This window comes from Scleropages formosus, chromosome 13 (assembly GCF_900964775.1).
Source record: "Scleropages formosus chromosome 13, fSclFor1.1, whole genome shotgun sequence".
Classification (NCBI taxonomy): Eukaryota; Metazoa; Chordata; class Actinopteri; order Osteoglossiformes; family Osteoglossidae; genus Scleropages; species Scleropages formosus.
In genome coordinates, this window is record NC_041818.1 from 8,843,009 (window position 1) to 8,856,551 (window position 13,543).

At 40.7% G+C, this 13,543-nt stretch overlaps 1 protein-coding gene across 1 annotated transcript; it reads right to left on the reverse strand.

The window, feature by feature from the left end:
- Positions 1-637: 637 nt before the first annotated feature.
- LOC108925302 (hydroperoxide isomerase ALOXE3-like) lies at positions 638-7,937 on the reverse strand. Its single transcript, XM_018737130.2, is given in 15 exon segments — positions 638-817; positions 1,815-1,985; positions 2,072-2,172; positions 2,560-2,681; positions 2,790-2,884; positions 2,886-2,963; positions 3,401-3,487; positions 3,810-4,013; positions 4,127-4,270; positions 4,888-5,060; positions 5,618-5,721; positions 6,185-6,307; positions 6,597-6,678; positions 7,304-7,508; positions 7,779-7,937. Coding segments are annotated over 15 exon segments (2,028 nt in total).
- Positions 7,938-13,543: the final 5,606 nt, after the last annotated feature.

The window sequence follows — 13,543 nt, forward strand, 5'->3', positions numbered from 1 at the left end:
TTTATTTCCATTTAAAAGGCTCCAGCTGGGGCCTGTTATATGAGCAATTAAGAATTTACTTTAACAATTATTAAAAATATTAACATTTTATAAACTTCGTGAAATACATTTTTAGTTTATGTATCAGGATGTTGCCCTTTATTTCCATTTAAAAGTCCCCAGATGGGAGAATTAGCAATAAAATAATTTTTCAGTCTTTCTTTGGGTGTTTTTCAGAAGTCAGGAACACTGAAAGACATTTATATTCTACTTTCTATTGGCTGTTGTCCTCCTGTTATTATTATCAATTAATATAGCTGCAGCCTTTCTGCAGATTGAATGTTTGGTGTTTTTTGCCCAGGGTTTAACCTTAATATAATAGCATTCTTCTAGTATTTATAAAGGATTATTAATTTTTGCTGTAAAGTTTGATTGTAAATCACTCCATCCAGTTCGTTCTCTGATTTGCTTTCCAGTCTCTGTAGATGTAAATGTACAGAGATAATTTAGCTGGATCTTTTTAAAGGTTTTTATGTCTATTTGAAATAAATAGATCTGCCATTTGGAAAGGATTAAGAAGTCTTGCTGCACAATAATTTAGTAAAATTGTGTGTAATGAAAATGACATTGGAGTTGTGATGGGAACTTTAAGTTCGCTTCAGATGGCTACACTGTTCTCCACTTCCTCTGGACAGAGGTAAGGGTAGGGCAGCTTTAGTTCTGCATTCCTCTCCTTTATCTCCTCACTCAGACCCTTCAACTTCCGTTGCATTTTCTTAATCAGTTTGCAGGGGACGCTTTCAGTGAAGTACTCCTCAGGGTAAACACCTAGGGCAACCTGAAATTGAGAAACTCTAATTAATAAGCAATTAGCAGTTGTGCAATTACATGTGCAATTACAAATACATTACTATGTATTAAATCAGTTCATTTCACTTATTTGCCTTCTTTCTTTTTTCAGTTTTAGCTTTTTCCAGAAGTTTGTATTTGAACTCTGTGTTCAAGTAGCTTTAAAAGGTTTTGAGGTTAAGAATTTCCCAAGACATATATATATATATGTATAAACTCTGGAACAAAAATTTTTGTAAAATATGTAATTTATATATATTCTCAGGGGGTGCGGTGGCGCAGTGGGTTGGATCTGGTCCTGCTGTCCGGTGGGTCTGGGGTTCGAGTCCCACTTGGGGTGCCTTGCGACGGGCTGGCGTCCCGTCCTGGGTGTGTCCCCTCCCCCTCCGGCCTTACGCCCTGTGTTACCGGGTAGGCTCCGGTTCCCCGTGATCCCGTATGGGACAAGCGGTTCAGAAAATGTGTGTGTGTATATATTCTCAACTCACTTCCATAACAATCTGATGGTACTGTGTGTTGGTGTTTCTAAGAGTGTCAGTAAGAATCATACTGTCACCATGCAGACTGTTGTCAAACAGGATAAATATTTTTGAATAAATACTGCATAACTGTTCAGACAGTTCTGGCAGTAGTGACTGTGGCAGACTAAGATCAAAATAAAATAATGTCAGATATAAAATAGGATATTATTGTATGCTGTACTAACAAAATGAATATCGTTAAACGAAATGAATTTCATTTCTGAAGAGCAGTTAGCAACGGCTTTTCACCATTTATACATTTTTTTACTTGTTAAATTTAGCACAATCAAAGCTGCCAGTTCCTAAGTGTCTGCATATAAAAAGCGTTTTGTCTGATTGCCGGTAAAAGTTAGATTGCTGCACCTTCATTTTTTAAAAAATCAGTCAACATCTATTGTGCTCATTGCTTGCCTGAGAAAAGCTCAGTTTGCTTATTTCAAATCAGTAGCCAATGACAGGTCTTACAAAATCACTAGATGTCCGGCTGAGGACCCAGAAGATGGACATGCCCTGGACCGAGATGTTGATATCTGGCAGTGTTTGCAGGATGGTATTTTGAGAAGTGTTTCCTTTAGCGGTGGGTAGAGGACGTTGCATGGTGAAGGGGTTGTTTGGAATCCAGGCACCAAAGTCAAACTGAGAAAAAAGTGTGTGGAACACTTTACACTTTGAACAATCTTGGAAAAGTCTAATATTTGCTATTCATCAAGTGGGTTTTTCACCTGTCCGCTGTTTACAGCTGCATGTTGTGCTGAACCTGTGAAGATCACCATAGTGACAAATTTCACAACCTCCTCAACTTTAGAGAAGGACTGTGGGATACCTGTAAGACAGAAAAAGAACAAATCACAATATGAACAGACATAGATAGATAGATAGATAGATAGATAGATAGATAGATACTTTGTCAATCTCAAAAAAAGTTGCACAAGGCAGTAATTGGTGACAAAAATATAAACACACATAGGAACAAGACATGCAAACAGCAGGAGAAAGACACTACTTTCTATACAAATATAGAAATCTGACAAGTGTAAAAGTTGACAGTGATAATTTAAATAGCAAAGAAGTAAAAATAATAATAAAGGTGTTCATTAAATAAAATCTGTCCATTGATTGTCAGTGAACTGAGTTTCTTTCACCTCCATACCAAATTTATTCCAAGGTAACGGAATTGTAAAGTGTAACAAGAAAATGAAGAGGAACTAGCCTGAGGAGCTGCGTTCCAGGAAACCATGAACGAATATCTCCCTGATCCAGCTCTGCAGCTCAGAGTCCTTCTGCACCTCCATGTCAGAAGAGTAATAGTGGCAGACAATCCCTTGGACAAACCTAAACAGAAGCATAAAGTAGGCTGTGTCAGGTCCTGTGTCCACATACCAAAGGAATACCCCAAATTTTTTAAAAAAAAAAGCTCAATCTTTTAAACCGCAGCCACACTTGTTGATGATGTTCCACAGCCTGAGTCCATCATCTCTGTAGTAGAAATTGGGCACAGACTCCAGGCCACGTGCAGAGATGTTCTCTGGCAGGCAGGCAGAGGGAGCTGTATGTCAGCGAGGACAAGGCCCTTTTCAGCATCAGGCTGATTCCTGCCCCTCCAATTGAAGAAATCTGCAGAAATGAAAGCGAAACTCAAGTCTAAGTGCTTCTAGTGCCATTTTGAGCGAAAGTGTTGCATTTCTCAAGAAGCAAGAAGTCAGGAGGTCAATAAGATTAAGAAAATAACGTAAGAAAATTGTACAAAAAAACAGGCATTCCATGACCAATTCACTTAATCACACACACACACACATTTTCAGAACCTCTTGTCCCAGACGGGGTCACGGGGAACCGGAGCCTACCTGGTAACACAGGGCGTAAGGCCAGAGAGGGAAGGGGACACACCCAGGACGGGACGCCAGTCCGCCGCAAGGCACCCCAAGCGGGATTCGAACCCCAGACCCACTGGAGAGCAGGACCGTGGTCCACCCCACCGCCCCCCCCAGTTCACTTAATCATTATCATATATAACACGCTCAGAATTTTATCTTAGCAGAATTGTACCATACCTGTGTGAATGATCCAGTCTCACTGATCAGCACTTGTCGGGCCATGTGGTTGATTTGCAAGGTGTAGCGGGTGTGAGGGATCAGTAACTATGTGGACAAGAGGGACATGAGGACGGTTTTGCGTCTTTTTTCTTCTTCTTTTTCTTTCATGGGTCTTTCACTACTCTTGTTTTATCTCCCATTGTACAGATTCTGTCATTTTGTAGTGTAGTAGTTAGAGCTGCTGCCTTTGGATCAAAGCTCTTAGGCTCAAATCCCACCTTCAGCTACAGTACCCTCAGGAAAGGTACTCACCCTAAATCGCTGCTGTAAAATTACCCAGCTGTATGAATGGGCAAATAATTGTAAGCAGTTCAGCACTGTAAGTTGCTTTGGAGAAAAATGTAAGGTAAATGGACTCATTTTGTACCTTGTACAGGGGGTGCACCATGGGTAAGGTGCGCAGTGTTGCCATGGCAAAGACTTCAGCCAACAGGTGTGCGCGAAGCAGGTGAGAATTGAGCTGGTGTTCACAGAATTCGGCGCTCCTCACACACATTTTGGCCAGCAGCCAGTCATGTTCGCAGTCACTGGGCAGGAAGATGGGGTTCAGATCTCCTGGCTGTTGGTTGAGCTGCAGGAGATACAGCCAGAGTTTGAGGTTTAGATTTCATTCCTTGATTGACTGATTACATCTCAGCATCTCCTGCTAGGCTCACTGACGTTGAACCTCTGGCCATGACATACCTGGATGGCAATGGGCAACAGTTTGTCCTCCGCGTTCTTGTACAGCAGGCATAGAGGAGCTGCCTGGTACTGCTGTTTTTGGTTGATCGCATTCGTTGGCAACCCTTCCAGAATCTTGTAATCACACAAGAAGATGTTGCCCCTCTGACAATAAAAAACAATCATTTAATAATAAGGGAATTTTTATTCTTTCTTTGTTTTTTTTGTTGTTGCTGACTTTTAAAGCTAGCCTTTTTAATTTATTTTTGTTATTTTTTTCATTATTGTTGCATTCTCTAGTTCAACTTCTGGAAATGTTGTTAAGGGGAACAAGAATTCTAATGCCTGCATCATTGCCTAATTTATTTTTTTACAGCTTAGCTGTCTAATGTATGGCATTAAAAAGTCTCCCTTCTATATTTTTTCAGTACTTTTTCTTTTTTGTAGTTGCTAAGCAAACTGAGTTTGCATGTTCTCCCCATGACTGTGTGGGTTTTCTCCGGGTGCTCTGGTTTCCTCCCACAGTCCAAAGACATGTTGTTCAGATTCCCCCATAGTGTGTGAGTGACAGAGAGAGTGTGTGTGCTCTACTGATGTATGGATGAGTGACCCAGTATAAGTAGTGTATCCAGCAGTGTAAGTCACTGCGGTGAATAAGGTGTGTGGGCTGGTAACACTACATAGAGTTCACTGGAAGTCGCTTTGGAGAAAAGCATCTGCAAAGTAGATAAATGTAAATGTAAACTCATGCAATTCCAAAGTTACAAACTAATTTTACATGCCTGTAGTTCTGCTGCGAGGCAAGTACCAGGCTCCAGGAAAGGTCTCACCATGTCATCAGTGACTGGGAAGTTACGGGGAAGTTTGGAGCAACGCTTGATCACCATGGGATTTACACCATTCAAAAACTGGTACCCAAAAAATGCATCTTCTTTCCAGTGCTCCTGGACATACGCTTTATGAAAACAGAAGTCACACGATCAGCTCGACCATGTTAGTGCAGCATAATATGATGTATGAATCAGTCATATTAACATAAAAAACTTTGATGTTGTTGTATTAGGTCTCAGACACTGTCCCTCAACACTACACTGCCCTCTGTCCCAAAATTAGTCAAAGGGAAACTCTATTTGCATTAGTCTAGTTCACTGTTCAGCTGTCAGCTATACTGTTCAAAAGGAATGAAAAGCCACTATTATTGTGTTTTTGTAACAGCAGCTCATTGTTGCATTATTTATAATGTTATTGTATAATTAAAGAATTTTTGTCAACTAAACATTAATTTTATATGAACAGTTGCAGGACGCTGAACTTGACAAATGACGTAAGAGAAAAAACTTGTCAAAAATTAAATTTAAACAAAACATAGAGATTTTGACATAGGCAGTGATTGTTTTGTTTCTTAAAACGGTTTAAAATGTGTCTAAATGGCAGCTTCGAGTAACGCCAACAATATGTTGTCCCTGCTGAATGCACTTCTCATTTGCGGCGGCCTGTCTATTGATACATTACCTGAAATCTCAGTTCGTTTGGTACAGAAAACACGCTTGATGTCCTCCATTTTTGTCCACTGTTGTTTGCACTCTGTGAAGTCCTTCAGCTTAAGCTCAGCCAGCCTTTGAGAATTTGGCATATGAAGATAAAAAGAGTTTCAAGTGACCCATTTTTGAATAAACCAACACACACACACACACACACACACACACAGTCTGAAACTGCTTGTCCCAAGCAGGGTCACAGCGAGCCGGAGCCTAACCCAGCAACACAGGGCATAAGAGACACGCAGGACGGGACGCCAGTCCATCACAAGGCTCCCCAAGCAAGACTCGAACCCCAGACCCACCAGAGAGCAGGACCCAGCCAAACCCGCTGCACCACCTTGCACCCCAACAAACAAACAGTAGACCGCATTGCCCACAAAAGCATTTTGTAACTGGAGTATTTCATGTCAGTTTTTTTCTGTTTTTAATTCACTTACAATCTGGAAATTGCAGGTAATTGTGTTCCCCAACAACTAAGATGTGTTCATGGTGCACATTTTTTGCTATTACAGATTGAAACTTGGTCCAAAAAACTAACCCATAGGAGTTGTTGAAGGCGAACTCAGTGGACTTCTTGAACGAGAAGCGCACTGCAGCAGGCAGGGAGGTGGGGGAGTCCGCCTTCAGGCACTGGGGGATACCCTCCATGTACACAGACCACCTTGTGGGAGATAGATAAGGGACTTGCATAGTACTCAACCCTGGAGGAGAACAAATACCTACACGTGCGTATGAAGACGAGCAGCAAAGTTAGACATTAGATTGCACAAAGCTGATAAAGCATCATGCTCTTCAAAACACGAATCTTCAGAACTCAGATTTATACGTACCTCTGGAGGATACGCTAGTAATGTGCTCATTGTTACTACTTTGTAATCCTTGCATATATTGTATGTTCATGTGCGCTGGCTGCTGCTGCCTATTTGAAGCTCAGGCAGCAGTCAGCTCACCTGTATTCCATTTGGCGGCTCTGCAGCTCTTTCTCCCGGTGGTATTGTGCCAGGGGGAGACTGTCATCAAACACTCTTTTGGCTGTGGAAATAAAACGCGTCATATGCACCGCAAAGATTTTTTGCCTTACAATGAGCAGACAATGTGCAAAATGTTGTCACTTTGCATATATAGTGGAGATGGTCATGTTTTCTATAATAATAATAATAATAATAATGCACACATTTCAGAATCTATATGTTCAGAATATTCTTTTTTGTAGGAATAGTTTAGAAAATCCTAAATCAACATACATATAAAACATGCTTGGTATTCATTTTTTACTGATTCATCAATTCCTCATTTAAGTGTGGCAATGCATTCACTGATGACCATGGAAAATTGGAACTGTGGCAAATTCGACTTTTTAACTCAAAATAAATCAGGCCGTGATTTTAAAAAACTCTGGTTTTATTCCTCTGGTCTGTATTTATTTTGGTATAACAGTTTATATGTTGTACTCCTATATGATGCATCAGCTGGATATTTCTCAGTTTTTCAATTATGGTTTTGTAAGTTCTTATTTTGTATGTCTGATACAGTGAAATTCTGGACGAGATATAAAATTCCGGACATGAACTTAGAACAGGGATACCCAGGTCTGATTACAATTTCGGTAGCTTACAAACAAGTTAGATATTATTTTCAGAAACATTTAGTTACTCACCTGTGCTCTCCATAAGGACCACTTTCTCTCTGTCCCACAGCCAGCGGTAACATGGAAAGCTGACACTGTCCCCATCTGGCGTCGTCACGGCTATCTTAGAGCAGAACCAGTCATCTTCTGGGAATATTGAGTACTTCTGCTTCTCTACTTCAATCAGCACAAGCTTCCCCAAGGACACTGGGCATTTCACACTGTATGTGCATGTCTGCAGGCACAACCAGAGCAAAGTTACATGCAAGGCTCTGCACGAGAGGATAAATCTGCAAGAAGTTCATAGTCTACAATCCAATTTATAAGAATAAGTCTGTTCCTCTATTCTGAAATAGCTATGTCCCCGCATAATTTTACACTTTACTCAGTGTGAAAATCTTTTTTTCAGCTGTAAGTGAACTGTGATGTTAATCTGTTATCCATGAGCATAGTTACAACTTAGTGAAATTTTGTCGTAAAGTTACCTTGAGTTTCCTTCACTTACCGAACCTTGGTAGAAACCACCCTTCTTATTATAGAGCAGGGTCTGGTCACTCTCCCCATCAGTGCCAACTAACTTTATGAGGACATTGTTCATTGTTCCAGCATACAGGACGTCCCCTGTTGTCACGTGTACTTGGTACACCTCTCCGCTACAACACATGATCAATCTGAAAGACAAAGAATCAAGTCCGCTAACCATTCTTCATTATTGTTTCTCAAATTTGGAATAAAGGACAAGAATTTATCCATATTTTCAGAGCTCACAATCTATTTATTTAGCAGTATACTGCAGTTTCTGAAGCAGTCCAGTACATGCTGAAAAGCACACCAAGAGTATCCCCCAGGGATATGAGCTAGCAAAAATCTGACGACAGCACCAACCTTCAGTTTCTTGTTTACTTTCTTCTTCAAGATGCTAAAATATTGAATTCCACAAAATGGAATGCAACAAGGAAGAGCCAGAATTTTAATTGAAATAAAAGCACTGAAACTATACATGTAATGGGGTCCCATATAAAAAAATCTACACTGCCTTGTGAAAATAGATGCCCTTTTTTATGCAACTGGCTTAATATTGAGTAAGGATCTCAGTACTGGAGAGGCAGAGTTGTACATGGTGATCATTCAACCAAGCAGAGATGTCTGAGAGACAAGCTGCAATAGGAGGGGCTATGTCTGTAGTTTATACGGGGAAAACAGAAGAATAACTGGGTATCATCAGTATAACAATGATTGGAGACAATGACAGAGCCAAGAGAAGAGGTGCAGCAGAAGGAGAAGTAGGGACCCATCACCAAGCCCTGCAGAACACCAGTTGAGAGAGACTGAGGGGAAGACACAGAACCATACTGAAACACCTTTTAAGATCTACATGAAAGGTAAAACTGAGACTATTTCAACTGATTCAACAAGAGTAAAACAGGATCTGCTGGCTGACAGTATCAAGCAGCAGAAGGTCGGGTAGAACAAGGACCAAGAAGAGACAAGCTATTCTTACTGACTGGAGAAATTCTGGCACTGTAAGGAGGTCAGCTTTGGTGGAACGACCAGTCTCTAATCCAGACTAATCACTGTGAAGAAGATCATTCTGGGTAAGGATTATAAATAATTGATTACAGGTTGCACATTCCAGAATTTTTGAGAAAAAGGCAGAAAAGAGACAGGCCTGGAATTCTGGTTTGAGTTTGGGTCAGAGAGGGTTTCTTTAACATCAGTGAGATGTAGGTTGTTTTGAAGGCAGATGGGAAGAACCAGAGGAGGGTGACAAATTAATGATAGGAAATATAAAAGAAATTAAGTTGCAGGGAAATAGCCTGCAAGAGAGGAGAAAGGATGGAGTCAAGAGAGCAGGAGGTAGGAGCTTTTGTCTTCTGATATGGATGGGGCCGGTGGATGCTAAGAACTTTTCAGTATTGGAATTGACTTTTGGTTAAATTGCTAGCAGTGAAAAAGGAGAAAAGAGGAGGAGAAGGAGGGGAGAGGAGGGAAGAAAAAGTGTTGAAGAGTTTGTGAGGGTTGTTGGGTGCAGAGTCATTTTTTTCTTGAAAGGAAATAGTTTTTGTTCAGGAAACAAGATAGTGAAAGGATGCAAGGAGCATCTTATAAACCAAGTCTGTGAAACTTTTGCGTTTCTCTCATTTCCATTAAGCGGCATGGAGTTTGGGTCTGTTGGCATGGAACATATTTGATAAGCTTGCACTGGAGGTGGGATGTGTTGGTCTGGAAGTTAGAGGACTGAGACAGTGGATAAGTGTGACGAGCCTGAGAGTTTTGTAGTGGATGGGAACAAGGTTATTATGGAGGATGTTGGGGAGCAGGTAAGAGAGGTTTTAAGTTTTCATAGAACATGACAAGCAAAACATTTCTCAGAAAAAATCATAACAGCAAAAAGTTTGCTATTTGAATGTTCTGCAGTTGGAGACCAACTGCACTGTGGTAAGGGGTAGAAAGTATGGTCATATTGTACCAGTTTTGCTCTCAGTAGACTTCACAGTTTTATTTCTTTGATTTTATTGTTTAACTCGTAATTTATGAGCCCTCACTTATGTACATGATAAATCACACTGTACAGTAATTAGGATATAGGCTTTCTCATAATTTTTGCAATAGTACATTATTAGTGGCAATGCTTTCCATTATAGGTCCCAAAAGTGAAGTATAGCCTGTCAACCAGTTTCAAGGATACCCTTTTACTCAATGCATTCAAATCGAGACTCAAGTCCCACAAACTCTGAGTAAAGCTATTTATTTCTGATGCCCAGGATCTTGTCTGTGAAACTGTATTTCTGCCAGTTAGGGCAGAAGTAGGGGGCGTGGTGGTGCAGTGGGTTGGACCAGGGTCCTGCTCTCCAGTGGGTCTGGGGTTCAAGTCTCGCTTGGGGTGCCTTGCGGCGGACTGGCGTCCCATCCTGGGTGTGTCCCCTCCCCCTCCAGCCTTACGCCCTGCGTTGCCAGGTAGGCTCCGGTTCCCCGCGACCCCGTATGGGACAAGCGGTTCAGAAAATGTATGTAGTGCAGAAGTCAGTGCAACATGCTCCAGGTGAACTTCATCCAGCTGAGACCTGTAAACTGTCATCCTTTGTACGGCTTGACCTACTCAAAATCACGTAAACCAAAAACGAATTGACAATTCAAAAGACTGCTTATTAAAGAGTAATTTTTTTATGTTCGCGCAATGTTACATGCATAGGACAGGTGGATTTTTCTTATGTTTCAGTATTAAAAACATTTTTTTCTTTTCTTCGTTACCTTCCGGCTTTAACCAGAATTTGTTTAATTATTGTTGTTTATAACATCTGATACTTTTTGGATTTTTATCTGTGCCATTTATATTTTTTGTTTGTTCAGTGCAGTAAGGCAATGGGTTAGGAAAGGACCAATAAAAAAGATCAGAAACTGAAATATTACATTGTTGAATTTAATATGTTCGTCCTCTCACTGTATGTCATGTTGCTGAGTTACAGTTAAAATCCACATTGAACATTGTGGTTAAATATTAGCTTTACATCCTCAAAACATGTAAATGTGGCTTTTGCAGTAAAAAAAAAAAACAGCAAAACAAAAATCACTTACCTGTTTTGAAGGATGATTTAACAACAAAAAGTGAAATGTCTACAGATATCACTGAGATAAATAAAGTGATTAGTCTGAAAAATGTAAACTACAGAAAAGTTTTTGCCTCTTGAGAAAGACAAGACTCTTCTCCACATGGTAGTCTTCGACAAGTAAAATCCTGTCCCTTATATATAGCTGCTTATCAACAACTAGAATGGAAAATGCTCTACTTTCCATACCTATCTGCCCGATTCAGCAAACATGTGGTCTTGTTGTTTACAAAAAAGAAATCCCTACGTTTTCTTAAGGCAGCCGTAACCAGTAATTAAGTTCAAACTAAAATACATCTTATCATTCCAAAATACAGATTACAAGAATGTTCAAATTGTGCCAGGTCTCTCAAAAAGCAGTGGAAATACAACAGAAAATGATTGCACTTGGGGTAATAAATCTCTTTATTGCCCTTTGCAAGGACACCTTCCAGCACCGTGTTATTTTCAGTGCTTACAAACACCAAAATGAACACTCCTATAGAGAAAATACATAATGTGGCTCAATCTGAGGTCACGACCGGTTCGATGGGCTTTGACAGTTACGATCGGGACCGCTGGCTGTGCCAGGTGAACTTTGACTTCTTAAGTGGCGCTATAGGGTACAATCAGAGTTTCAAACACTCGTGCAGAAAAACATTAACCTGTTCGTGACGAAAGAAGGGTTGCAAGTCCTCATTCATGACTCTATTCACTTTGTTGAAAATAAAAAGCTGTATGTGAGCTCTAATAGGAATACTGCATGCTCCAACTCATTCTCGATACAACATGACCTGGGTGGTTAAAAGTGGCTCCCTGCTGGAAATGTTATGTCTTTGTACAAACTGCATATTTGCAGTATATGGCAACATTTCAGTTGCTATTTCATTTCGTTCATGTTGTAAAAGCTGCAAGGGCAATGTGATAACTAACTCTTGTTCTGAATCTTATGATCCTTCCCTTAATTTTTAGTAATTGGTGGAAACAGGCATATCTCATTATTTTTCCAGTGAACATTACATTAAATCCAACTCAGTTAGAAAATCTGAGGAATTCTTAAGAACTGGCTGTAGGACAGACTCAGATTCGATGATCGCTGGTCAAAGTAGTTGAAGCACAAGAAAAATTTAGTATATATGGTATTATCATACATTTTGACAAAAAGATGTAAGTGAAAAGGGGGGTGCGGTGACGCAGTGGGTTGGACCGGGTCCTGCTCTCCGGTGGGTCTGGGGTTCGAGTCCCGCTTGGGGTGCCTTGCGACGGACTGGTGCCCAGTCCTGGGTGCGTCCCCTCCCCCTCCAGCCTTACACCCTCTGTTGCCGGCTCCGGCTTCCCGCGACCCCATATGGGACAAGTGGTTCAGACAGTGTGTGTGTGAAGTAAGTAAAAGGGTACAGAAAAGTCATTTCCCCCATGAAGTTGTTTATGTAATTAAATGCCACTGGTAAGCCTACATTTCTTCTTTGCATTTCATGAGTGATACTCGTTAGCAAACATGAACCAAAATTCAAAATAAGCTCACTATTTTGCAAAAAATATGTAGCCGCCAAACAGAACATTGTTTTTTTTTTCCCCTTTGCTCTGGGTGACTTCATGAAGAATATATAGATTGCCAAAATCTACAATACATAGAAGGTCAGCACACCAAAGATGTCCCAAGCAATATTTTCTAGTCTATATTTTAAATAAAAAATTATGCTTTGTGGACTGTGTCTTTTATGTGTAAATGAATAAACTGAAAGAACGGTTCTGTTTTTGACTCATAACCAGGGACACCTAGCTGAACCGGGTTCAAAAAAGTAAAAAATTGCTCACAAGCAAAAACATTTTTACTGCATTTTGTAGAAGGGGTTTTAAAAAGATCCATAGCACATTAGATCACATGTCCTTCAATGCAAAGACTTTTGCAAACAGTTCCATAATTAATTTTTCAAGATTCCTGGGGTGAGCGGAGCTGCTGCAGTGGTCAAAAGAGAGACCTTCTTTTGTTCTTGCCAAGCTGTCATATGAGATTTTTAGATATGACTGAGTGATGCACATTGTCTCCTCTGTTTTAACAACTGAACATTGGACTCAAGCAGCACTGCTGCATGCCTCACCAACTGCGTTATTCCAGACTGCTTAGTTTGCAGCGACCTTTGCAATATTTTCGCCATCTTTATCTTTGATGTAAATATAGTTAAGATTTTTATGAATACGAATTGGAATTGTAAATATGAATTATTTTCTTGTAAGTGGGGGCACAGTGGTGCAGCGGGCTTCGCTGGGTCCTGCTCTCTGGGGAGTTTGGGGTTTGAGTCCCACTTGGGGTGCCTTGTGACAGACTGGCATCCTGTCCTGGGTGTGACCCCTCCCCCTCCAGCCTTAGGCCCTGTGTTGCTGGGTTAGGCTCCGGCTCACCATGAACTCGCTTGGGAGGAGCTGCTTCAGGCAGTGTGCATGTGTGTATTTTCTTGTAGGGCAGTATGGTGATGCACGAAATAGTGTTGGTGCTCTCGGGCTGTTTTCAGATATGAGTTGAAATACAGCTCAGTCTGTCTGGACTTTGCATATTGTCTGAGGATCCGCAGGTGTTTCAGTTTCCTCTGAGAGTGCAAAGATATGTTTCAAGGGAACTGGTGACTCTAAACTGTCCTTTGTGTTTATGCATCAGTGAATGAGTGTGTGTCATTGCCCAGCA